The sequence below is a fragment of the Pteronotus mesoamericanus genome, unplaced genomic scaffold (genome assembly GCF_021234165.1).
Source record: "Pteronotus mesoamericanus isolate MK-2021 breed Mesoamerican mustached bat unplaced genomic scaffold, CSHL_Meso_final contig_702, whole genome shotgun sequence".
Taxonomy (NCBI): Eukaryota; Metazoa; Chordata; class Mammalia; order Chiroptera; family Mormoopidae; genus Pteronotus; species Pteronotus mesoamericanus.
The window spans coordinates 4,182,360-4,207,948 of record NW_026555239.1 but is presented as its reverse complement, the minus strand read 5'-3'; the positions used below and the strand labels follow the sequence as shown (position 1 = coordinate 4,207,948).

The following is a 25,589-nucleotide window of genomic DNA, read 5'->3' as shown; positions in this document are numbered from 1 at the left end:
TCCGGGCCCGGGCGGCGGCGGCGGCATGGCGGAGAGCGAGGCGGAGACCCCCAGCACCCCGGGCGAGTTCGAGAGCAAGTACTTCGAGTTCCATGGCGTGCGCCTGCCGCCCTTCTGCCGCGGGAAGATGGAGGAGATCGCCAACTTCCCGGTGCGGCCCAGCGACGTGTGGATCGTCACCTACCCCAAGTCCGGTGAGCCCGCGCTGTCCCCGCCCGCCGGCTCTGCGGCGCGCCCGCGTACGCGCGGCAGCCGGCCGGCCTCCAGGCTGGGGCGCCCACCGCCCATCCCGTGCCCGGAGCCCTCCAGGGCGGGATCGGGGGCGGTCGGCCCGCATTTGGGGAAACTAAGGTTGGAGACCTTCGGAGGTGGGTCCCGGTGTCCGCGGCTGCAGACTGGGCAGCGTCCTGCGGGGAGGGAGCCTGTTTGCCTGCAGCTGCCAGGGGGACAGGCCCAGGGCCGCCGCTCCGCCGCGCGTCCCTGCCCGTTACCCTGTTGGCTGTGTGACCTTGGACAATCTCTTAACCTCTCTGTTCCTGGACCTGGTTCAGCCTTTGATGAGTGCAAAGTCTTGGTGATCATCCGGGAAGGGGGATAAAACGGGCGTGGGTGCCGAGTACGTCCCTCCTTTACTGCGTGGACGTCCAGAGGGGGATGGGGCGAGCCATGCCCGGAGTGCGTGCCCTGTCCCCCTGCTTCAGGGCTGCCTCCCTCACCCGGGTATCAGGCAGGACCCCGGGACACCCGCATTTCCCAGCGTTAACCGAAGTCATTTTCACGACAACCCATTGTCTAGGCACTGAGGCTCAGAGAGGGGAAGTGGCATGCCCAAGGTCACACAGCTGATGAGGGGCAGGGCTGGGATTTAAAGCCAGGTCGGCAGCGGCCAGTGTCCAGGACAGACGGAAGGGATTATCCTGCAGTGCCTCCTGGGAGGTTTGCAGGGAGAGAGGCGGCTTCCCCGTGTTGCCACTGTGCTGGGGAGGGAGGGGAGCCGCCTGTGCGCTGCGTCCTTAGCAGTGCGGGGGAGAAGCTGGCCAGCTTGGAGGTCGAGTAGCACCCGCAGGGAGGGAGGCGCCTGGAAGAGCTGTGCAGAGCTCCAGGCGCCCAAGGGCGAGGCCCGACTCCTCGGAGGAGGGCTGGGGAGGGGGCTGTGAGCGGAGGGCCGGGAGCCATGTTGGTGGGGAGCTTGGAAAAGAGAGGTCTGCAGGCGCTTTTGGCTGCCCTTGGGGAGTGGAAGGAAGCAGGTGCCCGCTGCCGCTGCTGTGGCCAGGGGCTTTCCTTCCGCTGAAGCCCACAGCCCCTCACCCAGCCCCTTGTGGGGGAGGATCCGGAACTTTTCATATTTTAGAGGTGTAGATGATATCCGCACTGTGGAACCTGCAGCGTGAACTGCCTCAGCCTGAACCACCCCGTTCTGTGGGATCTATAAAGACTGAAAATAGCCCCATGTCAGTTTAGGACAGGGTTTGCCTCCAACTGAATTGTGACCAATTTGGTGTTGGGAGTTCTCTTGGATTTTGGAGTTGTCATGAGGGACTTGGGTTCGGTGGTGCTACCCCCCATGCTATGGTGAGGAGGTGGAGAAGTAGCTGTGGGGGGCAGGAGGCGCAGGCGCAGTGCTTGCTTGGAAAGCTGGGTGTCTGGGGTACGTGGGGGCTGCTTTAAGGGGGCCCTGCCTGGGGGCCTGGGAGGGCTGGCAGCAGGGACCTTTCTGGGCACCTGGCTGGGGGATGAGGCGTTAACATAAGGGAGTTTTCTAGGTAATCAAGACTCACGTCTTGTTTGTGCCGGGAGTCTTTCCCGGCAGACAGGAGCACATCCTTCTACAGGGGTGCAGACACCCGTCTCTCCCCCCCTTGGTGACGGAAAATCCAGCAGTGGCCTCTAGACCTTCCTGTGAGGTCCCTTCACACAGGGCCCTTGGGAGCTTCCCTTTCAAACCTTCGAATTTCCCTCAGCCCTTAGGGCCTTTCCAGCCCCGCCCGCCTCGTGTACCTTCTCTCCTGGAGGGCCGCGCGTCCTGAGGCCCGTCTGCGGGGGTTGTGCGTCAGCCCCGAGTGGGGAGCACTGGTCACCTAGCCGCCCTGTGTCTGCCGTTCCAGTACGATTCCCCCGCCCCAGCTCTGCAGGGTAGAACAGTGGGCTCCTGCCTCCCAGGTCGGGGAGCAGAGGCCCTGGGAGGTTGAGTGACATGCCCAAGCTCCTGTGGGGGACCAAGGCTGAGCTGAGGTGACCGAGGGCCTGGGGGTCAAGGAGGAGCGGGGTTGTGGGTGTTGTGGAGCCAGTGTTTTCTGTTTCTTTTCTACTTTCTGCCTGGTTCTTAGCCTCATCCCAGTCCGCCATTCTCACCCATCCCATGGGATGGTGACTGGGGCAGCGGGCCGTTTTCTCAGGCATGGTGGCCGCGCTGGCTTTAAACCAGGGCTTCCGGAGCCTTCCCCCTCCCTGTCCCACCGCCTGCGGCGCTTGGTATGTGAAATGCCCACAGACACGGAGAAACTGGCCGCTCCCCAACGCCTGCCCTGAAGAGCACCTCTCATCCAGAGAAAAAGGGACCTGGGAGTCACCTCCAGTGGCAGCTGGTGTGGCAGAGGGAGGGGTCTGGGGTCGGGGTCCGGGGTCTCGCAGGCGGTTGGCCTCGGGTGAGTCCGAGCTTCTGTCTCCCCGGCTGCCAAACCCATGGCCTCGACTGCCCAGTCTCAGAGGCGGCTCCCAGCTTCTGGGCCCTTTTGAAGGGCCGGGACCGTGAACACGGGCCAGCCGCCGTGTGGAATGGGATCGGGAACGCTCGCTGGCTGCTTACCAAGTCCTGGGTGCAGTGCCTGCAGTGGCCACCCCCGAGGACCTCTCGGCCTCCTCTCGGAGACTCCAGGGCCTCGCGCCGTCTCTCAGGTGCCTTGTGGCCTTTGGAAAATCACTAGGGCAGCCAGACGCAGACCCCAAGGTGGAGGAAGGGTCACGCCTTCTTTCCGTGTGCTTTGTGGCACGGGACGCTGAGGCCACTTCCGGGTTTGAAGGTTTTTGTCCCTGCTCTGAGTGCTCTGCAGGTGGACCTCAGGTAACCCAGTTCACACTTCCTTTCCCTCTGCCCCCTGCTCGCCTCCCACCGGGAGTGGGTCTCTAGGAGGCTCCAGTGCTGAGAGATAAGGTCCTGGCTTTGGAGCTGGAAGGCCTGGGTTTAAATGTGGCTGTTTGCCATCTGGGTGACCCTGGCAAATGGCATGACCCTTGTGAGCTGTGGTTTCCGCAGGGGCAGGAGAGGCCACCTCACTGCCTGGCTGGGGGGCTCCAGGCTCAGCGAAGTGACAAGGGGCGGAGGGCTCCCCCTTGGTACCGGCATGTGGGAAGCGCAGGGTGTCTGCTGGCTTGCATTTTATCTGATTAAAAGTTGCTGTAACTCTTCGGTCCTCTGTGGAATGGGTCCTCTTTCCCCTCTGGCTGCCTTCAAGATTATCTCTTTATCTTTAGTTTTAGGCACTTAAGAGAACCTATCTAGGTTTTTTGCTTTTTTGTTTTTTGTTTTTTTAAGGGTAGGGATGCTTACCTTGCTTGGGTTTTTCTGAACTTGGATCTGTGGTTTGATGGCTTTCATTATTTTGGGAAAACCATCAGCCACTATCTCTTCAGCTATTTCTTCTGTCCTGTTCTCTCTCTTCTTTTGAGATTCCAGTTCCCATTCCAATGTCTGTTGCTCCATCTTCGGGATAACTGCTCCTTTCTTCCACTGCGTCAGGTCTGGGAGCCCCGCGTTCGGTTTCTCTTACTGGGCTTTATTTTCCCGGTAACATGTTGACTTCCAGCTCCCATCCGTCCGCTGACATAACCCCCGTGTTTGTGTGCCGTGCGCGTGGTTCACCTGTACCAGCAAGCCCTTTAACATGTTGACCAGATTACCTTCGGAGTCTGGGACTGTTCTGTCTTTTGCCGGGGGCTGTTTTTTCACTTGCCTTTTGAAATGAGTAGTGCTTTGTGACGGAAGGCTGGCCGTGGTGTGCTGATAGTGGAGACAGAGGGCAGCCGTATCTATGCTTGGGAACGGGCCGGCTTCTCTGGCCGGGCCTTCCGTGTGGGAGGTGGGTCGGTCTGGTCGGAGGGGCTGCGCTTGTGGCTCTGACCCCTGGGTGGCCACTGGTTCCAACTCCTGCAGCTTCTCCTTGTGCTCAGCCTGGGGCTGAGTGTCCAGGGGGTCTCCGCTGGGTGTCCCTGCCCCACCTTCAGCTTTTGGGTTGAGCCTTGCAGAGGTTGAGGGGGGGTTGGAGGGGCTGCTGTGATTTCTTGCTCCAACTTGCTGGCTGAAAGAGGAGGGGCCTTGACAGGGACGTCCCCTGTCCTCTGACGCAGCTGCAGCCCCGGGCGAGGCTTTCTCCGTGGCTCTGCCCTGCTGAGTGATTGCCAGCTCTGCCTCGATGGCAGGGCCTGTGCAGGGAAGGGTTTCGCGCCCCTCGTCTAGCGTTTGGGTGTCTCTGACCGAGCCCGGGCGGCTTCCAGCCCCTCTCCCTCTCTCCGGGGCAGGGTTTTTCCCCTCTCACCCATTTTCTAGCCGTGTTGGGTCTTCGCCATTGCGAAGGGGTTGGGAGAGGTGGCAGGTTTGCTCCCCCCGTCCCGGAGTGGCCTAAAGTCTTTTCCAGTAGAGGGTGGCGGCCCTGGCGGCGGCCCCGAGGAGGCCTCCGCCTGCCACTCTCAGCCTTGCTCGTGGGCGCGTGTGCAGGGCTACGGAGGAGCCTGCTCGGGGCCAGCTCTGTCCTTTGCCGGCCCTGCCAGCCTGCAGTCATTGTGGTGCGTGAAAATTCTACCTGCATTCCTCTTGCCCAGTTGCCAGCGCCTGGCCCCTCTTCCCACTGGCCCGTCTCTCTGCAGGGCCCGCCTTCCAAGGGTGGCGGCCACGTGCTGTCCCGTGGCTTCAGCTCGCTGTTGGGCTTGAGTTCTGCGAGGACTGGGAGTTTGCCCGACCTTTCCTCGTGAGAGCGGGAGCCGCGTGCTCCCAGCTCTCTGCACCCTGGCCCAGTGGCGCTGCCTCCCCGTGTCTTGAGGGTCAGGTGAGTCAGAGGGAACGTCTGCAGATTCTGGGGCGTCACACAGAGTAGGGTCCCAGCACGGGCTTCTGGAGCATGTGAGGCCCCTGGGGAGGTGGGAGCCTCCCTCCAGCATGTTTGCAGACATATCAGAGTTTCCTGGAAGCTCACGTTGTTTCCAAAGGGGCTGCAGAGCTGGGGGCCCCGGCTTGGGCTTTGTGCGTGCTCTCTGGCCCGCAATGGCTGTCATGGGTCTCCGCTCAGCCTGCAGTGAGCTGAGGTCTCCTGGGGATCCCCGCACCCCTGCCAGTGGCATGGTGTGGACTGGGTGATGGCAGAGACCCCTCAAGTCTCCGTGGTCCTTGTCAAGCCTCAGAGCAGGCCGGGAGGTGAGACAGTTCCCTGTCTCTGTGTATTCCGACATCTTCACAGCTTCGCTGCCAGAGGGACCCTTCTCAGGCGAGGAAGAGGCCTGAGGAGATACGGGCTCGGGGGCCGGACGTCGACCCGGGCGGGCCTCCCTCCGCAGGCAGCGTCCCCCGGTCTGTGTGCCCACAGCTGCGATCCCAGGACCCCCGGGCTCCAGGCCCCAGAGAATTGCACCCTGAGGAGCTGGGGCCAGGGTTGTGGTGACTTTCCCGGGCTCCCCAGAGCTGGGCCGGGGATCGGGACCTCGCCAGACAGGGACTGCGGCACAAGCCGGGGCTGTCTGAGGGGCGGCAGCTCCCGCCTGCTCGTGGGGCCGGGCGCACCCCGGCCCTTGGCATCTCCTGAGCCCTGTACAGGGACCAGGTCTCTTCCACCTCGTGCGGCAGGGCCCAGGGCCGGGCGTGTGTGGCTGCGATGCAGGCCACACCCGACTGCCAGGGCCCAGGGCCGGGAGCTGGGCTCCCGCATTGCAGGCGAGGGGAGGGTCCCAGCCGTTTCCTCCCTCCGTCTCCCCCTGCTCCATGCCCCGTCTGGGGGATGAGGGTCAGAGCTTTAGCCGGGAAGTGAGAGCCCATGGCCGTGGCCTTGGCTTTGCTGCCCATGAGCCGTGTGTGTGTGTGTGTGTGTGTGTGTGTGTGTGTGTGTGGGCGGGGGGGGTGTACGTTGAAACATTCTGGCCCTGGAGTCAGAGCCTTGGGTCCGGGGTGACGGCCCCCAGTCTGGGGCCGTGGGCAGCTAATCTCTGCACCTGCCTCTTCCCATGGGAAATGCAGTGGAAGTGGCCACCTGGGGCCTGTGAGCATCAAACGAGACGTGGCTCATGAGTTCCCGTGGACTGTGCCCGGGACACTGAGCGCTGTGCCTGGGTCGCCGGGGTGACTGTGGGGCACCTACGTGTGAGCCGTCCCGGGCTCCTCGCCTGGGTTCGCCGTCCACGTCCAGCCAGGAGCCTGAACTGTCCCCGTTGTCTGAGGTCCACGTCCTCGTGCACGTCGGTCGTTTAGAGAGAGAACCGGGAGACGAATCTGAGAGATGTCTTAATGGTACGCGTGAAACCTAGGACGGGGAGGTGCTTCACGAGAGGCAGGTCACCTTTGCTCCCTCCTGTCCCAGAGACCTTCTCTGTGTTCGTTGGGAGAGCAAGCCCCACCCCCAGGGAGGGGCCAGGCCAGCTCCGGAGCGCCCAGGGGGTGCACTTGGCGGAGTGGGGCAGATGGGGCACGGGCTCATCTCTGCTTCCTCTTAAAACCTCACTCCACGCCAATCAAGAGTAGAGAGCGCTGAAGCCCCAAGGAGGAAAGGTGGTGGCTGTGGATTAGAGAGAGTGATGTGGGCTTGGGGACATCAGGCGTGGTCGCTGAGCATTGACTGACTGGCTCAGCAGACAGAGGGGGCGGGCGGTGGCGGGCGGTGGGGACCGGCTCCAGCTGCGGGGCTTGGGGACTGGATGCACCTCGCACCAGAGGGTGGGTGGCGGCCGTGATGGGGGGAGATTAAAAACAGGAGGCTGTTGCAAAGACGGGTTTCTCTGGGGAAGGTGATCCCCGGGCTGTGGACTTGGGGGTGTCAGGATACAGTGCCACATCGGAAATGGGAGTCAGGGAAAACTACGCACGTGAAAGGCAGGTTCCCAGCTCCCTCCCCCGCTTGGCTCCTGGGATGCCCCTGGTCCTACAGCAGAGCGCAGGCCTCTTTGGAGAAAAAGGAGAGGCGTATGAACACTTGCACGTGGCATCTCCCATCTCAGCGGTGAGGGCGCCGGGGCTGGGCTGCTTTCCCAGACATGCAAAGCCCTGCAGTCAGCAGGCCGGGCCCACCACAGACGGCTGCGTCCCGCCCTTCCTCTCACCTGTGGATGGACTCAAGGTCACCGGATCTTAAAGACGCCAACGTCAAGGACAGGTGCCTGCAGAAACAAAACAAGCAGAAAAAGGAGCGTGGAAAAATGAAAGACAATGTACAGAGCAGAAGAAAACCCAAAGAAAACAGGGCACGGCTGCAACCCCAACTCTGCGTAAGGGCCTGGGAGAGCGAAGGCCGCTGGTGGCTGTGCTGCCGTGAAGGCGGGCGCTGAGCAGGAGGAGCGGGGCGGGGCGGGAGGGCTGGGGGGGGCCTCAAAGTGCTGTCCCCGGAAGTTTAAAAACCCCCTTGTGAGGTTTGGGTGGTCAAGTGGAGGAAATAGGACAAAACTTTACAAAATGATAGCAAACAGGAGCAAAATAAAAGAATCGGAAGATCCCCGAGTTTCAGAAAGATAGAAGAGAGAGCATGGAAGAGAAAAAAGGATTGAAACCAGGATTTTTGGAACTCAGACATGAGTTAAATTAAAGAACTACCCCCTGCCCCCCAGGCCGGTGGCTCAGTTGGTCGGAGCGTACTCCTGTGTAGCAAAAGGTTACAGGTTTGATCCCCGGTCAGGGCAGGCACCTGGGTTGCGGGTTCGATCCCCAGTTGTGGCACATGTGGTAGGCAGCTGACTGATGTTTCTCCCTTACATGGATGTCTCTCTTTCTCTCTCCCATTCTCTGTCTAAAAATAATTGAAAATGTCCTTAGATGAGGATTAGAAAAAAAATTGAAGAACCCCCAAGTGTCTGGCACAGCAAAGAAGCAAAAGACCGTGCTGAAGCACATGAAATTATTGTGAAATTTCAAAACTGAGATGAGAAGACCTCAGAGTTCCCAGGGACAAACGGGCCACATTCAGAGGGCTGGGAACCAGGACCTTTGAGGCTCAGCACAACAGTGGCAGCTGGAAGACAGGAGTAGCGTTTTCAGAGTTCTGAGGGAAAAGGCTCCTCAGCCTGGAGTTCTATACCCAGCCAAGCTACCAGCCACGCGCGAGATAGAAAGGGATGCTTGTTCTCAGGCGGGAATCACTTCTCACACTCAGGAAGCAGCTAGAGGGTGGGTCCCACCTCCAAAGAGGGCCACACACAGATAAAGGGCCTGGTGCCTCCAGCCCAAGGGAGATGCCAGGAGGACAGTCGTGGAGCACGAGGGACATGTCTCCGGGAGAGAAAGGGAACTGAGAGAGCGCGTCATGCGTTTGGCCATGAGGGCACGGTGTGCTACAGAGTTGGGAGAAGAATTACTAATAGCTACGTAGAAAACGAGGCAAGCAAACAAAGGCAGTGTTTAGGAAAAACAGAATCTTGTGCAAGAAAGGAAGTGCAATTATTACATAGTGCCCTTTTAGTAAAACACTCAAACTGGTTTTCAGACCAGCAGCCTGTGCCACGGGCATTGGGAGGAGGGAAGATGTGTAGGGGAACCTGAGGAGGTCGTCATCTTCCTTCGCTGGAAGTCAGCAGACCGCTGAAAACGAATTGACTGTGAAATAACTAAGCACATTCGACCTCGGTGGTAAGAGAAGAATCAAGAAGAGTTTGCTCTGGGCGTGGGATCGGAGTGGGGAGGAAACTGGGTTTCATGTTGCACGTCTTCTGTTAATAGTGCTCTTGACTTTTTAAACTAGGTACATGTGTGACTTTGGTTAATAATAAAAATAAAAGAATTCTAACTCCTGTCCCAGAATCCTGGTGGTGGGTGCAAAATTCCCTTGGTCCTGACCTGAGAGTGCTGGTTCCTCTCTTGCCAGTGTGGATGGAAATGCCGTTGGGCTCAGGGCGGGCCCCACGTTCCCTGGGGAGCCCCCGCCAGGACGCCGAGGGGTCTCAGCCCCAGAGGTCCCGTGTCGGAGTTCACTTCCACCACGCGGGAGTGAGCTCCGGGGTCGGCAGGAGCTCCTCCGCAGGCGCGCGCGTCCGGTGGACGGCAGTGTGCGGGCGTGACTCCCCAGCCGGGCGGCCGTGCCAGCCCTGCCCAGTGTCACAGCGCCCGGCTCTCCGCCGCCTCCCCTCGGACTCGCCGGGCGCCGGGCTTCCTGCTGCTGCGTCCCCCTGGGCTCGCGGCCCCCCTGCCCCGTTCAGACTGCAGGGGGTAGTTGGGGGGCTGAGGCCCTGCTTGCCCCCACCCGCTTCTGTGGCTCTGGTCCGGGGCGGGGGCTGTGGGAGGGGAGGGGCACCCAGCACAGCTGCAGCCACTGTGCCCGCCCCCCTGCCCCGCAGGCCACCTGCAGGGCCTCGGCCAGGGCCTCTCTGCCCGTCAGGACCCCCGTGCCACCCCCCTTCCCCACCCCCCAGCTTGCGAGGGAGGCCGAGCAGGAAGTGGGGACTCCCACCCTTGGGTTCCCACTGCGGCTGCGGCCCTCCCCTCCCCGTGACCGTGGAGTAGAAATCTGAGCTTGGGGCCTCCCTTCCCACGCTTGCAGGGGAGGCCCCTGGGAACCCTCCATGTGCCTTGTGCCTGCGGCCCCGCTGTCCCTGTGCCCAGGTTGCGGCCTCCTCCCCGAGGACGGCTGCCTGGCCTGGCGGAGGCTGTGGCGTGGCCTCGCCCGTGAGCGGTCCCGGTCAGTGGTGCCTGTCGTGGTGTTGGAGGCTCGGACAATGCCCGCTGGTAGGGGCCCCTCTGGCCCCGAGCCGGTCATGTGGCCCTGACCCCAAAGCCCTGTGAAGAGGGGAAGGCATCGTCCCCATTTTCTAGAAGGGGGCAGGGACTCCCAGGGCCAGCCTTCGTCAGGCGAGCAGAGGGTGGGTGCGCGGCCAGGCCTCCAGATCCTGAGGGAGGACGGTGACTGAATCCCAGACCTCACGGGCCGGGGGTGGGGCTCTGTGGAGAGAACGGGGCTCTGGCGCGACTCCGGCCTGCGCCCCGATCCGGCCTTCCCCTCGATCCGGCCTTCCCTCTCCGTTTGTGGCACAGGATGGCAGCCTCGTCCCGCAGGAGATGGCGGGGGGTCTGAGGCCCGGCACCGCGTTCCCGAGCCTGCCCTGCGGCCTGGGTGCTGGGCCGCAGGATGGGGCATGTGTGTAGATGTGGACGGGAGGCATCTGCACGGTTGGCCCCCGTCCCCGTGGCCCTTCAGTGCCCACGTGGCCCGGTGCCCGTCCGGGCAGCCGCAGGAGCTCAGGAGGCGGGTCCTGGGGCAGCGCGGCGGGAGTGACGCGCTCCGCCTCCCGCCAGGCTCAGGGCCGGGCGTGGCTGGCCAGTGTCTCCCCGTGGCACAGGGGGGTCCCGGCCGTGGGAAGTGGGGGCGACTGCGCCTCGGGTGCCAGGCGTGGGCGGAGGCTGTGCCCGCTCCCTTAGTGTCCGGTCTTTCAGGCAGAAGGTGTTGCTGCGCCCCCGCTCCGGGGGGGAGCAGAGGGGACAGCCGTGTGGTCTCCGCTTGCGGGGAGACTGTCCGCTGAGTTCCCAGCATGCTTCAGGTTCTGCCAGCTGTGGACACAGGTGCCTCGGCCACGACCTGTGCCCCAGGTTTTATAGCCTGGGCAGGAGACAGGCAGTTTTCTGCTCGGCCTTCGTGGGGTCCCGGCCGCTGAGGGGAACTGTGAGCGGGGCGCCCAGGCCCGGAGAGTCTCTGGTGCAGGAGAGCTGCCTTGGGTCCGCAGGTGGCGTGGAGGCTTGCAGGTGAGAGACCCGCAGGTCAGACCCCAGCCTGCGGGACAGCTTCACGTCCGGGGAGAAGGGGAGACGTGGGAGCCGCTCGGTCCGTCTTTCAGGCCACATGTGTGTGCTGAGCGCCTGCTCCATGTCAGACTGTGTCAGGATGTGATGTCAGCGCGGCGGCAGAACAGCAGCCGCCAGGGGTGTCCGCGTCCTGATCCCGGGCCCACGCTGACCTTACGTGGCGGCGGAGTGTGTAGGTCACTGATCAGCTGCCCTTCAGACGGGGAAACATCCTGGATCACGTGGGCGAGCTCAGGGGGTCATGGGGCTCCTGACGGGACAGAGGACACAGGAGAGGGCACCCTGGGGATGCTGTGTGGCTGGGAGCTGGACGCGGCGAGCACGGCTTCGGCCTGGAGCCTCCGGGGGGGTCGCAGCCCACCGACACCTCGCTCTGAGCCCAGCGAGGCCTCGGGTGCGCAGGGGCGCCGTGGCCGTGTTTTAGGCCCCCAAGTTTGTGCCAACCTGTTATGGCGGCTGTACACTCTGGCCCCAGCTATGCATGCACAGCGCACGCAGGGCGGCGGAGCAGGGGCCTGGGGCGTGGTGGGGTCGAGAAGGGCACCGGGTGAGGCTCCCGGCAAGACGCCCGGCGGTAGTGGCCCGAAGATCACATCCAGGTTGGCCAGCCGGAAGGGCAGCCTGTCGAAGGCTCGGGCCCCGGGGTGCTGAGCTCTAGGGGTGCCGGCCGCGCTCAGAGCGCTGGGCAAGGAGAGTGGGGACCGAAGGCCGAGCGGGGCGGCATCCCCGGGACATAGGAGCCGCTGGGGCCCGCACGGGGCTGTTTGGTGGCTGCGGCAGCCAGGGGAGGGGGTGGAAGGGCTGAAGGGGGCTCGTGCTAATGCCCGGGGTGCCACTTGGGTGGGTGGGACCTGGGGCCCCGGGCGTGGGAGGGCTGGACACAGCTGGACCCCGTAGAGACCCTGCAGAGCTGGGGGGTGTGGCTGCAGAACGTGTGCTAGGTTTTCAGTTAAGGTGCCAGGAGAGTGTCTGGAGCCTCATGGTGACTGGTCAGTGTAGTTCCCGTCACCATCTCTATCACCATCACCATCTTGGCCATCGTCCGTGACCCTCACGTCACATCCTGCCTGTCGGCTCGCTGTGCTGCTCCCGCGTGCCCCGGCTGCCCCTCCCTGGGCCGGACAGGTGTGCAGCGTGCCCTCCTGGGAGCCCCCCGAGAGCCGGAGAAGCAAAGTGGGGAGCGGCTCAGCTGGGAAACGGACCCTGGGGGTTGGAGCGAGGGCCACTGGGGGCCGGCGGGCAGGCCTGGCCCTGCAGGGCTTCCTTCGGGTCCTTGTGAGGCTGGGCTTGGGGCACAGATATTGAAGGGGGGGTGGGGACGGGGCTTCGGAATGGACGCGTCGATGCTGATGTGAGTCGCTGTTAAGGCGCAGGGAGCAGAGAATGTCCGGTCGCCCCGGAGGGGCGGCAGGGGCTGGGCGGGAAGCGCTAAAAATAGGTCCAGAGGACAGCGCTGGGAGAGGCCGAGTCGGGAACTCTGCCCACAGTCCGCTTCTGAGTGCACCCCTGCCAACCCCCCGCCCACCCCTGGCGGCTGCCCTGAGCTGCCGGGTGGACAGGCCGCGCAAGGAGGAGGGGGTGGGCCCCCATAGGCGTCAGGGGCCGCATCTGTAACGGGAGTGGTGGTGCCCACCTCTCAGATGGGTGGGAGGCTCCCACGATTAACACACAGCAGTTCTTTGTGATTGACTTGAAGAGCCGCCACACCGCTTTCTCCCTTCAGGGCCTTTGCTCCAAAGCTGCCTCCTCCAGGAAGTCTTCCTTGATGAACAGACCCTTTTCTGATTACTCAGTGCCGGGGTTTGTTCGTGCCTTCAGAATAAAGGAACGTGCAGGTCATTCCTGGGCCGTGGGTACAGGAGGGGACAGGGGGCCGGCTGAGGGGCGGGGGTGTTAGTTACGGGGCTAGTCAGGGAGCCCTCACACCTGGAGGACCTAAGGTGAGCAGGGGGCTTCAAGTGGGGGACCAGCCGATGCGGACAGCACAGCCCCACCTGCAGGAGTTCAGCGGATGAGGGGCAGTCGGAGAGGCGGGGGCACTTGGTGAGGCCGGCCGGCGCGTGGGCCACGGTGAAGCCCTTCACTCTGAGGAGCTGCAGGGCCGGTGGAGGGTCTCCCCTGGGCAGGAGGGCGGTCTGGTGTCCCTGTTAGCATGGCCTCTCGTGCTGCATCGTGGAGAACAGGCTGGAGGCGGGGCTAGCTGGGCCAAGCTGAGAGCTGCGGGGTTTCCCCTGGGGCAGCAGCGGAAGGGACCCCTCTGCTCACGTGACAGTGGGCCTGGCTGTTTGCGAGGGGTGAGGTTTGAGGACTGTGAGTCTCTGTTCGATCTGAGCAGCTGCCCAGGGTGGGGGGCTGTTTGCTGAGGGGACAGGTGGGGCGGAGGGCGCCAGGCACCCCCAGGTGGACAGCCGTGGGGGTGGGACCGCGCGAGGCCCTCCAGGGAGTGGGTGCCGTCGCTGGGGGGCAGTCAGCGTTGTCAGGGTGCACAGGCGAGGCGCCAGCAGCAGAGACCCAGGCTCTAGAAGGGAAGGGACCAGAGCGTCGAGGAGGAACTGGCTGGCTGTGCCCGTTCCTTCTGAGACATTATACGGGGCGGGGGCCGGGGATGGCCCTGGGCTCCCTGGGGACCCAGAGCTGAAAGCGTGAACGTAGGGTCCGCACGCGGGGGTGGGAGGAAGTGCAGGGATCTGGGGTCCGCATTAGGGTCTAGCCTCCCTCCTGCCGGGGCTGCTCCCCGTGGACCCTGGTTGAGCATCCTGCTCACGCCGGGCTCCGCCCTCTGCGGCCGGCCCGCCCCGGGTGCAGGCCCCGGGGAGTGCGCCCACGGTCACTGGAGGGCGGGGCTCAGGCCCGTGTTCTCCCGCTGGAGGCACTTCTGGGACCCCCACCCGCAAGGCCCCTCAACCCCCTTCTTGGGTACCAGTGCTGCCCAGGAATGGGGCCCCCTCTGAGCGCCCCTCCCCGGCCTCTGCCCTCCAGGCACGAGCTTGCTGCAGGAGGTGGTCTACCTGGTGAGCCAGGGCGCCGACCCCGACGAGATCGGCTTGATGAACATCGACGAGCAGCTCCCGGTCCTGGAGTACCCGCAGCCGGGCCTGGACATCATCAAGGTACTCTGGGCGGGCGGCACCCAGCGCCGTGGCCTCCGGGGCGCCTCTGCTATCACATCGCGTGGCAGCTCCTCCTCAGGGGCTCCGGGGGGCTTGTGGGCAGAGGAAGAGCAGAGCGGCCGGTACCCCAGGTGGCCAGGAGACAGGCCTGAACCTGTGACAGTGGCCCTGGAGTCAGGTTGGTGGGTGACGTGGGTGACTTCGAGGCAGAAAGGAGGCAGGGGCCGGGCGTGGGGCTGCACCCGCTCCCTCCCTGTGCTTTACCCCCTGTCGAGGGAGTCGGGTAGGATGCATTTGCATCAAATATTTGGTGTCCAGAATGAAAGCAGCATCATCCCAAGGTGCCGCCCGTCCTGTCCCTCAGGTGTATCTGGAGTTTTCTCCCCGCCGTCCCCTCGGCTGCCTCTCTAGTTCAGGTCTCACTTGGGCGTGGCCCGCCCGCCCCTTCTCCCACTAGCTCAGCATTCCCTGTTAGCGCTGTCACTGTGAAGGCCATGGCCCCGTGGGCCGGTCTCTGCGCCGACCTCGGAGTCCGCCCAGCTACTCACCACGCGGGCTCCTCGTGTCAGCGCTTCCCCTGAGCCCGTCTGCAGAGCTGTGTGGGGTGCCCGGCGCAGGCCGGCGCGGCTCGGCACTGGGGCGCAGCCGAGGGCCCACTGACAGAAGCCACACACTCCCGGAGCTGACCGTGTAGCCAGGGCGGCTGGCGGGCGAGGACGGCAAGGAGGCATGGTGGCTCCAGGGCAACCAGTGCCAGGCAGGGAGCAGCTGGGCGCCCCCCGCTGGGCAGGGCAGGGCGGGCCTCGGCGGGGACGTTGAGCAGGGTCCAGAAAGAGCAGAAGAGCCGGCCGAGTCGGGGCAGAGCGACAGTGGGCGCAGACCCCTGAACCCTGGCCAGACGGCCTGGCCCATCCGGGAACCCCAGGAGGACCTGGGTGCCCAGGGGGTTGTGGGAAGCCGGCAGCCCCGGTGCCTTGTGCCTCGGGCTTCCTCTGCTGCCCCTCGAGGCCATATGGGCCTCTGGGCAGACCCCTGGGACTGACAGGCTGGCGCGGGGCGGGGTGCCCTAGAGCTGGCCGAGTCTTGCTCACTTCTGGCCCAGGATTCAGCCTGGAGGGTGGTCACATCTCCGGTGAGAAGTTTGTCGGGTGGAAAGCTGGTCTGTACTGTCCAAAGCCCTCTCCACCTGTCTCCTCTTAGAAAGGCTCTGTGACCTGTGTGTCCTTTGACCTTTGACACCTCTCCCTGACCCTGCTGCAGGAGCTGACGTCTCCCCGCCTCATCAAAAGCCACCTCCCCTACCGCTTCCTGCCCTCTGACCTCCACAACGGCGATTCCAAGGTAATTATCTGCTCTCTTCCCTATGCTCCCCCTCACCCCCGCCCCCCGCCGGGTTCCTAACAAGGGCAAGCACTGGGCTGCCACCCTCATCCGGTCCCAGAGACCCAAGGGGGAGCAGGACCCCAGTACAGGCTGTGTCTCTAGCATTTTATTCACGTTTCTAGCAGGGGTTTTTCCTCATGATTGAACTTGGACTTGACCAGCCTAAGTCCTGCCTCTGCCCATGGAGGACTGAGGACTCCAGGCGGACTTTTCCCATTTTCTCAGCTGCATGAGGGTTCTGGCGCCTGTTATTCTCATCACCAGTGTCAGGACCGGAGGTGCCCTGCCTTCCGCTGATATTAAGATAGAGCCGGAGGATAGAAATACAATAACCCGCGCAAGGAGTTGTCCTAGCAGGTGCTGTTGCAGGGACAAGGTCACGTCCCCACGGAAACAGCAAGAGCGCAGGGCCTTTGGCCGCGGGGCACGTGGGGCGGTCTCGATGCGGGACCGGGCGGTGTGCCTGTGGAGGGTGGGGGTCTGTGAGCCGCACAGGCAGCCGCCGGGGCGGGCGGGTGCGGGCATCGGCGCCTCACCCGCCCCTCCCATCTGTCCTCCTTCCTCTCCCTCCTCAGGTCATATACATGGCTCGGAACCCCAAGGACCTGGTGGTATCCTATTACCAGTTCCACCGCTCGCTGCGCACCATGAGCTACCGGGGCACTTTCCAGGAGTTCTGCCGGAGGTTCATGAACGACAAGTGTGAGTGTGTCGGCCTGCGGGATGGCGCCGCCGCGGCGCCCGTGTCCGCCGAACGGCAGGCCTGCCTTCCTGCCCGCAGCCACGCGCAGCTGCGCAGGCATCCTACTCAGAAGCCCTTCTCTCTCGCCATGGTGTTGGGGTTCTGAGAAGTTCCCCGGTTAAAAATGTCTCTTCCTGTCTGGATTCCCAGCAGTGAAAATGGCGGCCCACGCACCTCGGTTGTGGGTGACAGGCCAAGTGCAGGCCGTAGCTTCATGTGAGAGCCCCGTGGCCTTCCGCTGGATCTGAGGACCGGGCAGGCTTCGCCCCCAGCCCCAGGCCCGTGTGACGCAGGGCAGGGGGTACACTTCGGGGGAGGGGAAGGCAGCGCTCTGTGCAGGAAGCTCGTTCCTAGGGGAGAGGGTGAGCTGGGGCTGAGTGTGCCAGGGTCCTTCCTATGTCCCCTCCCGGCGAGAGGACAGGGCCGGGTCACACCTGCTGCACAGGGACTGGGTCAGCCAGCCTGTGCCAGTTCCGCTCCCCTCACCCAGGGCGGCTGCCCAGTGACCAGCCGTGGCTTCCCTGGGTGCCCTTCCAGGACCGCAGTGGGCGGTTGAGAGTTTGCACCAGAAGAGTTTTTAAATGGGTCGTATTCCTGCTTTACTTAAACCTGCCCCGAAACTGTTGTGTCCCCGTGTATGAAAACATGCTTCCTGTTTGATTGCCCAGCCCATGTGAGGCTCAGCCTCGGCGTCCACGGTCCGGCCCAGCCGGGGTGCTGCCCGGAGGGCCTGTGATGAGGTTAGGACCAGGTGCATAGCGGACGTCTGGGAGCCGGGGCCGCCGACCCGCAGCTGCCCAGTGCCAGCGCAGACTGCCCCCCCCACCCCGCCGACCCCGTGTGTGCAGGCTCCTGCAGCATGGTGCCTGCAGGCCTGGAGCCACACTGTCCCCTGCCACTGAGCCCGCTTCAGCGGAGCCTGGGATGGGGAGACGGGCCGGGAGAGGAGGGGCCCAGAGGCGGCCACGGCCCCCGCACCCTAGTGCGCCTGGAGCCTGCCAAGGGCTCTCTGCCCACTGCCTGGCTTAGGTCCTCAGGGTCTGCAAGGCATTAGGAACAAGCTGCCCTTGTGGTTCCCAAAGCCCTGTTTTCCAGTCCCAGCATGCAGCCCTGTCTCTGTAGAAGCCACCTGTGTGGGAACAACGCTGCCATAAATAGCAGGTGTCCTGCAGGTTCAGATCTCCATGGTGTGTGGGGCTTAAAGCTTCCTGCTCAGGCCAGAGCACTTAAAAGTGATCCCAAAACAGGCCTGTCCACGTTGTCACGGTCACAGCACTGTCTAGCACTGAAGCTCAAGGCCACGGACTCTCTGTGGTCTCGCAAATTGTTCCCTTTACTGTCTGTTCCCAGCCATTGCCCCACCCACATCTGGGCTCCAGGGAGGGCCCTTGCACGCTCTTCTCTGTCCAAGGTCCTGAAATTTTGATGCTAAGGTGCAGGGGTGGGGCAGTGACGTGGCACCATTTACTGAGAGCCAGGCCTGGGAACCACTGAAAGAGGCGGCCTGTGGGCGGGCGGCCTGTGGGCGGGCGTTGTGGCGCAGGTGCTCTGGGGCGTGCCCGAGGCCACGAGCCTCTGACGGGGCCATGGAGGAGCTGTGCTCTGGGGGCTGGGTCGCCCCTGGCGCGGGGCCCTGCGAGCAGTCACTCACCCGGGAGTTCACCGGGGTCGAGCGCTAACCTCCCGGGGCAGCGGGGCTCTGTGGAGAGAGGCAAGTGGGGGGGCCTGGGGAGCCCTGCCCAGGAAGGCCCGCCCCTCCCCGCAGCTGCCAGCCAGGCTCCGCTGCAGGCGCTCGCTGCTCGGCGCTCGCTGCTCCCGTGTCCTCAGGGCCCGCGTCAGCCCTCCTGTCCAGCTCCGCCTCACACCCCCAGCAGTCACCATGCTTTGCGAGCCTTCTCGTGGACGAGGGGGTTTCTGTGCTCTGTGTTGACGGCCGTGGCGCCTGCCTTCCCAGGGCCCAGGCCGCTGACCCACGGGCTGTCGTCCTCTCTCTGGACTCCCCCGTCCTCCCTAGAGCAGAAGGTGCTTTGGCCGTGTGTTTAAGGCCTGGTGTGCAGGGGCGAGTGGGGACGGGCCAGGCTGGCCACAGGAAGGGGGCGAGGACTGGTCTCCAGGGCCCAGCAGCTAGGACCCCTGCGGAGAGGGACCGCAGAGGGGCCAGGAATTACTGGCAGTGGGTTGCAGACAAGGCCTCGGGCCAAATCCCTGTGCTATTTCCAGTCCTTCCTGCCTGTTTGCCCCTCCCCTTCCAGACCTCCGGCCTCGTTCTGAGCAGGGCTTTCTGCTGCGATCTATTCCTTAAGGCCCACCCCACAGCGGCCCCTGACCCCTGATTGACAGGACACTTGGTTCTCGCCCGACCCCTCAGGAGCTGTGGGGCCAGGCTGCTGCTGTGCTGCCACCTGCTGGCGAGATGGTAGACCAGCACTGGCCAACAGGAGGGGGAGCAGTCCTGTCGCTCCCGGCGGGGCCCGGTGCAGGGAGCTGAGTCTCCTGCACCCCCTGCCAACCCTGCCAGCAAACCCCCCGGCCCTGTGTCCCCATTTCTCTGGGTACCATTTTCTTCCTGGAAGCCACTTGTTGAACCCAGAATCTTGCGGGTGCCAGGGACCATCTGTGTCTCAGGCAAGCGGGGGCCTTCACCCCAGTGTCAGGTCGTCAAGTCACCGAGAAGGCGAGGGAGGGACCGCGTAGAGGACTGTTTGCAGGAGAGGCGCAGAGAGGGAGGCGACGAGGCCCACCCCCAGCCAAGAGCTTGGCTTTTCCTCCCTGAGTCACAGCCCCTGGGCAGGAGGAGGGGAGCCTCGGGAGGCAGGGAGCGAAGCCACCCCGTATGCGTGCCTCCCCCCTGTGCTGGGTGACTCCCCTGTCCCCCTGTCTCCACAGTGGGCTACGGCTCCTGGTTCGAGCACGTGCAGGAGTTCTGGGAGCACCGCACGGACTCGAACGTGCTGTTCCTCAAGTACGAAGACATGCACCGGGTGAGTCCTGCCAGGGCCTGGGCCTGGGCCGCAGCTCCTCACGCGGGAGCCCCGCGGTGGGGGTGAGTGGGCGGTGGTCCGGGGCGCGTTGGAGCCTGCTCGCCTGCGAACCCGGTGTCTGCGAGCCCCCGCCCGCCCAGGCCTCGGCGTGGGCCCGGTGTGCCGCCTGCCCCCTGCCGGAGGCCCTGCTTGTTTTCCTGCCCTGACCTCGCTGCGGCCGGCACCCTCTCCACACCAGGCGACCGGCTCGGGGCCCAGGGCTGAGGTGGCCGGCTCCAGGTTGGCCGTGTCTCGGCCTGTTGGCCCTGGAGTGGCGGCTCCGCACCCGCCGAGAACCCCGGGGGTTTACTTGTGACGCAAGTCCCGTGACGAGCGTGGGGAGGAAAGGGCAGGCCCGGTGGGCGGGGGCGCCGGGGCGAGGAGCAGGGCCTGGCCTGTGCCCTCGGGGGCTCGCAGTCTGGGGGGGGCCTGACTTGTCACATGTCACGTCGTCACCACCCTGGTCACCAACGCGTCGAAAGCCCTTCCATGCACTGGGTGCCGCCCGCAGCTCTTGGCGTGTGCTAGCGCACGTCACTGCAGGGCAGGCCGGCCCCTCTGCGGGGCCCGTGGCACCCAGAGGGAAAGGATCTGGTGGTTCTCCGATCGCAGCACAGACAAGCAGCCTCCCCAGCCCTCCTCCCTCGGCAGTCTCTTCCCTGTGGCTCCGCTCCTCTGGCTGGGGAGCCCCTTGGCGTTGACTCCAGGCCTGAGATGCCCCAGCCGGGCTTGTCCCTGGACCCCCACGCGCCTCTGTCAGAGTCAGTGCTCAGGACGCACGCCTCCCAGCCTCCTGGCGGCACAAGACCGGTGATCAGCACGCTGCCCCGCGCCCCTTTCCTCCAGGCTCGGGAGGCGCGTCCGTGCTCTGACACGGGGCCGCTCACCGCCGGCCTCTCAGAGGCCCTGGCGGGCTCCTGCGCTTTGCAAACCTGCCGGAGAGGAACCCACGCCCGGCGTCTGCCTCCTGTGCCTGGGCTGCGGTTAGAGGGCCGCCTGTAACGGCTCGAGGTCCTGGGCGGGGTGGTCCGAGATGTGGGGACAGAACGTGCGGTCCCTTGCGCAGCGAGTCCTCGCTAATGTCACCGACAGGCTCTGTGACTGAGCAGAGCGATGTATCGCAACGCGGGTGGACCCCAGGCTAATGGATGTGAGCAAGGGTCACGTTCCTAGGGCGTCTTACCAGCTTGTAACAAAACAAAATTGAACACAGGGACTTTGTTTCTCGAGGACCCGCTGTTTGCCCGGGGGAGAGTGGTGGGCGTCGGGGGCTGGAAGCTGCGCTGAGGCCCTTCGATGAGTCCGTCCTGCTCCCGCTGTCGGGGGCGCTGGGCTCAGAAATGGCTTTCTGCCAGCGGGTCAGCCGTGGGCGATCTGGCTTCGGCCACACCGGCTCCCACGGGGCGAGGGCTCCCCAGGGCCCGCCCTGCTCTCCCCCATCTGGTCCGATTCCAGCAAGGGAGGGAAGGGCAGGGAAGAAGAGAGGGACGGGGCTTTGCTCGCGGCGCGGTCCGAGGCGGACGTTACTTCTGACTGCTGTTTTAAAACGACCACAGCTACAGCTCCTGTCCGCTTCCAAATTCCCCCAAAGACCTGGGTTTGAATCTCAGATCTGCCGCTTGAGAGCTGCCCGTGGGCCATTTCCTAGCCCTGGGATTCCATGTCCAGGCAGGACCCGTCTCCGGCTGGGCTCAGGACCGAGCAGGCAGTGCACGCAGAGCCCCCCACGGCGTCCAGCCCAGGGTCGGCGGTCAGCAAAGGCACCGCCCCTGACGGGTGCCCTGCCCTCTGCTCTTGTCTTCCAGGACCTGGTAACGATGGTGGAGCAGCTGGCCAGATTCCTGGGGGTGTCCTGTGACAAGGCCCAGCTGGAGTCCCTGACCGAGCACTGCCACCAGCTGGTGGACCAGTGCTGCAACGCCGAGGCCCTGCCCGTGGGCCGGGGTACGCGCCTCCGCCTGCCTTGCCCACGGCCGCGCCTGCCCAGGGGCCCGGGCCCGGCCCCTCCGGCCCCCATCCGCCTCCCGCCGGCCCGCGGCTCGTTTCCTCCAGAGCGCTCTGCTCTGCGCGGGACGCGTGGGGCGCCCGGCAGCCGGGCTTGTTCACGGCGCAGCGGAGTGCCCTCCCGCAGCCATTTGCATTGCAACGGAGCAGACGGGTTCCCGTCCTCAGGAGAGCCCGCCACGGATGCTCCAGCCTCTGCGGCTGGACGGTCTCAAGCCGGTGTCTTCCCAGACGGCCCCACCGAGCAGAGCCGGGGATGGGTTTGGGACTGTGCAGTCTCAGGGCCCACAGCGTCCAGATGGGGTCCCCGCCTTTAGCTGGCTGTGGGAGGTTACGTGCTGTGGACGGGCGAGAGTTCCCGTGCGAGGAGGTGTCGTTTCCCGCACCCACCCGTGGGTGCTGGAGCACAGGGCCGAGGGCAGGAAATGCAGGCCTCCCATGGGTGTGGCCCGGCCGGGGTCCCTCCTGGGGCAGTTTCTTGGGCGTGATGCTGTTTGAGGTAGAGGGACTCGGGCAGGCGTCCTCTCCAGACCCCCGTGCGGCTCTCGTGTCCCCGAGGCTGCTCGGCGGTGCAGGGCTCAGGCAGTAAAACCCCCTTGACCTGGAGTGGTGGCCCTGGCCCCTCGTGGTAAGAATGGATCGCTCTGACACGTGGCGGACGCCTGAGGCCACGTCCTGCCCAGACGTGTGTGATCCTGGGGCTTTCCCGGACGACGAGAATGTTTGAGGGGAGGGTGAAGCGATGCCGCCGTCCACCGCCCGCCTGCCTCAGATACGCAGGGAGGTACCTGGATGGTGGCAGGAGGGCGGAGCTGTCATTCAGCTGCCCTGCGCCTTTGGGGGGGTGGTTGCCTTCGGCCAGGCCTCTGTGCCTGACAGGCGCCCTGTTCGTCCTCTGCAGAGGGCTCATCTTGGCTGCGGGTGGCGCGTGGGCTGTTCGGAAGGTCAGGTGGATGGTGTCTTCCCGCAAAGGCAGAGCGATCCGCTTTTCCAGGAAGAAAACTGGAACCACAATACATTGCGATTTATTTCCTGGCTGCATCCTCACAAATACTTATGATTTAAACTCTGTGTGCTCTTTTTAAGTTTTGCTTTGGCTGTTTTGTGGCCCGCGGGTGCGACCCTCTCCAGAGGGCCCCTTGGTCCACGTGCGCGGTGGGGAGCACGGGGCACCCCGCGCTGCGCGTGCTCCCTCGGGCGCGTGTGTTTGCTTTGCCGTTGTTTACCTTGGTTTTGCTTTATTTCAGTTCTTTGATTTTGTTTCCTTTTAGCACATTGCCTCTGTGCTCGGAAGACCTCCTTGCCTTGGTGAGAATGCAGGGGCTCGAGTAGCCAGCTGCATTGCTTAAATTTGATTCATATCACAGCATAAATTGCACTGTCTTGATTCCAAATCCTAAACCAGGTGGGTGACTCCTCGGATGAGCTCTCAGCTGCCTCAGCTGAGAAAAATAATCATGGCAAAATATATTTATAGTGTGGTTGGTGTAGATGCTTCTAAATTTCTCCCTTAGGTACCACTAACCCGTAGCAGGAACAGTTTTTCTTGTTTTTTTCCCTCTCCAGCACCAACATGTCATTTTCATTACCAAAGAGAAGACCCTTGTCACGTTGCCTGTATTAGCTCAGTGTTGGCAGGGCAGCCGTTTCGAACCTGAGGTCCTGCCAGGCAAGGCCGACTGTTCACTATGGCGCCAGCGATGGGTATTTGCTGGAGATGCTCAGAGCTCTGATCTCAGAGATGCCGGCTGCCAAAATAATTCTGAACGAGCCTGTCAGTCCCCCGAGGCCGCTCCTGAGAAGCACAGCACTCGCCTGGCGGCTTCCCAGCTCCCAGAGCTGGGCACCCGGGGTCCCCACTCCTGACACCTTCACGGTCACCAGTTAATATTTGACCACCCCAGCAGCGGGTTTTGTAGTGAAGAAGGAAGTGGGTGGGTTCTGCAGTGTGGGGGTCACTTTAGCCCTCCCGCCTGCGTACCAGCGGATAGCCCCGCGCCCGCCGGGCTCCCCTGTGCCAGCCCCGCTGCACTGCGTCCCTGGCGCGGGGCCAGGGGCCCTCCCTGACGTGCCTGGTGTGGAGAGAGCAGTTCTCGCTGCCGCGCACACTTGGCATCCAGCCAGGAAGGCTAGTTGACATGGTGACTGGTCATTCCTCCCCGAGGTCACGCGGGTGGGCTTCTAAATCTCCCTCCTGGCCCTGGAGGCTTGCTGCCGCCGTAAAAGGTTCTGCCCGTGGGAGGATTATTTCCCCCTTTCCGCATTCTCCAGAAGTAAATGCCACCTTGGGGGAGCTGCTGAGCCGTGAGTGAGGAGTGATGTTGCGGGGGGGCCCCAACGCCACGTGGTGACAGGGGGGCGGATCTGCACCGTAGGCACTGCCCCGTCCGGGCGCTGAGGGTCAGCGCCCTGCCCGGCTGCGGGCCCAGCAGCGAGCGGGGCGGGGGCCCTTGCAGCCTCGGCTCTGTGCGGTCCCGGTGCCGGGCCACTGAGTGAGGGCAGGCCGCCGGCAGGACGGGCTCGGGGAAGCAGGGTCAGCTCCTCGGCAGCCCGGGTTGCCTGTCCCGCCCCCCAGGTCAAGTTTGGAGGGTCCAGGAATAGATATGGAACCTTCCCGATCCATCTCCAAGGCTTCCTCTGGCTTATTAGCTGGTCGGCAGCACGCAGATTCAGCATGTTTTCTCGTTTGTGTTTCAGGGAGAGTCGGGCTGTGGAAGGACATCTTCACCGTGTCCATGAACGAGAAGTTCGATCTGGTGTACAAACAGAAGATGGGGAAGTGCGACCTCACGTTTGACTTCTATTTATAATAGCAGCAACGGCGACCCTGCATGCTCCCAGTCCCCAGACGCCACTAGCTGCGAGTCCCGTAGGCGCGCATTCGTCCCTCACTGGACAGGCCCCGGAAGCCATGTGGACACGCGGGGCGGGGGCGGAGAGGTGGGGGTGGGCTTGCTGCCGGCTTGGAGCAGCTGTTTGCCGTGGGAGCCTGAAGTCTGTACGTGTCTGATTGCAAACATTGTCAAGATTGCTGTTCCGATGGCCGGTGCCATAAGTATAAAGTCTGTAACATATGCAACTAGAACGTCTGCCTTTTACAGCCCCACATTATTTATTGTATTTTATAGAGCTTTTCACTGGAAATCTAAATAAATGTCAGTATAAACCAAATAAAAGTTCATTTCCACGGGGACTCAGGAGCAAGCCACTCCCCAACGGTAGAGAGATCTCAGGGTGGACTCTTTGTTTTTGCAGTTTTCTTCTGTGAGGCATGGCCCCGTGTGGTTCTCACCTGACTGAGGGGAAGGTGGGGGCCCGGGTGAGGGGGTTGGGGGACTCTGTCTCTTCCAGTCGTGTGCACTTCTTTGCAACGTCCTTGAAATGAAGCGGAGACTGTTCACGAGGGCGTCTTCAAAAGGGATGCCTCTCTGCGAGACACCTCAGCTACTGGGGAGCCAGCAGGACGTTGCGGAAGGAAACCTGCTGGCAAGGCCGGCGGAGGGGCGTCTGACCTATGCAGCAACCGACCGAAGCGTCTGCCCTGGAGACACTGAGCGCTCAGCGTTTGCCTTCTCATTCACGGCCTTTTATTGCCTGAAGCAGAGACCTGCAGATGCTTGTTAGCGAATTTGCGGAACTCCTGGTCTTTCTCTAGCGTCGGCCGTTCCGTCCGTACCTGAGGCGCTCAGCCCCGGGAGAACCATTGTTGTGGTTTAAGGCCCTTTTCACTCAGACCGGTTGGCAGTCTTGCCCTTGTCTCTGTCCGCCCCGCACCACTATACCTGCGGGAGCAGGGTTGGTGTCTTTACACCCCTGTCCCCCAACACACCTGCTTTGTTTCCTGGCCCACGTTTGGCTGGAGAAGTGGCGGAGGGATGGCTAGGCAAGCAGCTTGTACGCGCATTGTCACCGCGGTGACTGGCTGGGGTGGCCTCGGGTGTACATGTGGCTGGGAAGTGCCCAGAGAGGTGGCCAGGGGTCACTACTGGGTAGGGAGTCTGTTCTGTGTTGTGTCTTGGAGAAGGTGTGTCTTGTGAAGGAGAGCGGCTGGAACTGGCAGGTGGCACGTGGCGTCACGTGGTGGGCTCGGCAGCACCTTTTCTGCGCATCCATGAGGGCGGCTGCTTTCTGTGAAATTTCTTTTCTATTTTTCTATTTTTCGTACTGTATGGATATGACTGAGCACCCACTTGAGATTTCTGTGCTTGCTTGCATCTTTAATAAAGACGTGTCCCAGGCCTGGTGTCGAGCGTGTGCTGATAGGGGGAGGGGCCCCACGCGGTACCCCCAGCACTTCAGGGCAATGCGAGGGTGCACCCCACTGACTCCCCATCCCTGGAGCTGACTGCACAGGGTCC

At 63.5% G+C, this 25,589-nt stretch overlaps 1 protein-coding gene across 1 annotated transcript; it reads left to right on the top strand.

The window, feature by feature from the left end:
• On the top strand, nucleotides 1–24,517 carry SULT4A1 (sulfotransferase family 4A member 1). Its single transcript, XM_054582576.1, has 7 exons — nucleotides 1–194; nucleotides 13,952–14,082; nucleotides 15,343–15,423; nucleotides 16,041–16,167; nucleotides 19,094–19,188; nucleotides 21,033–21,171; nucleotides 23,929–24,517. The coding sequence occupies exons 1-7, from the start codon at nucleotides 26–28 to the stop codon at nucleotides 24,039–24,041; spliced, it is 855 nt and encodes a 284-aa protein (XP_054438551.1). The 5' UTR covers nucleotides 1–25; the 3' UTR covers nucleotides 24,042–24,517.
• The last annotated feature ends 1,072 nt before the right edge of the window (nucleotides 24,518–25,589 follow it).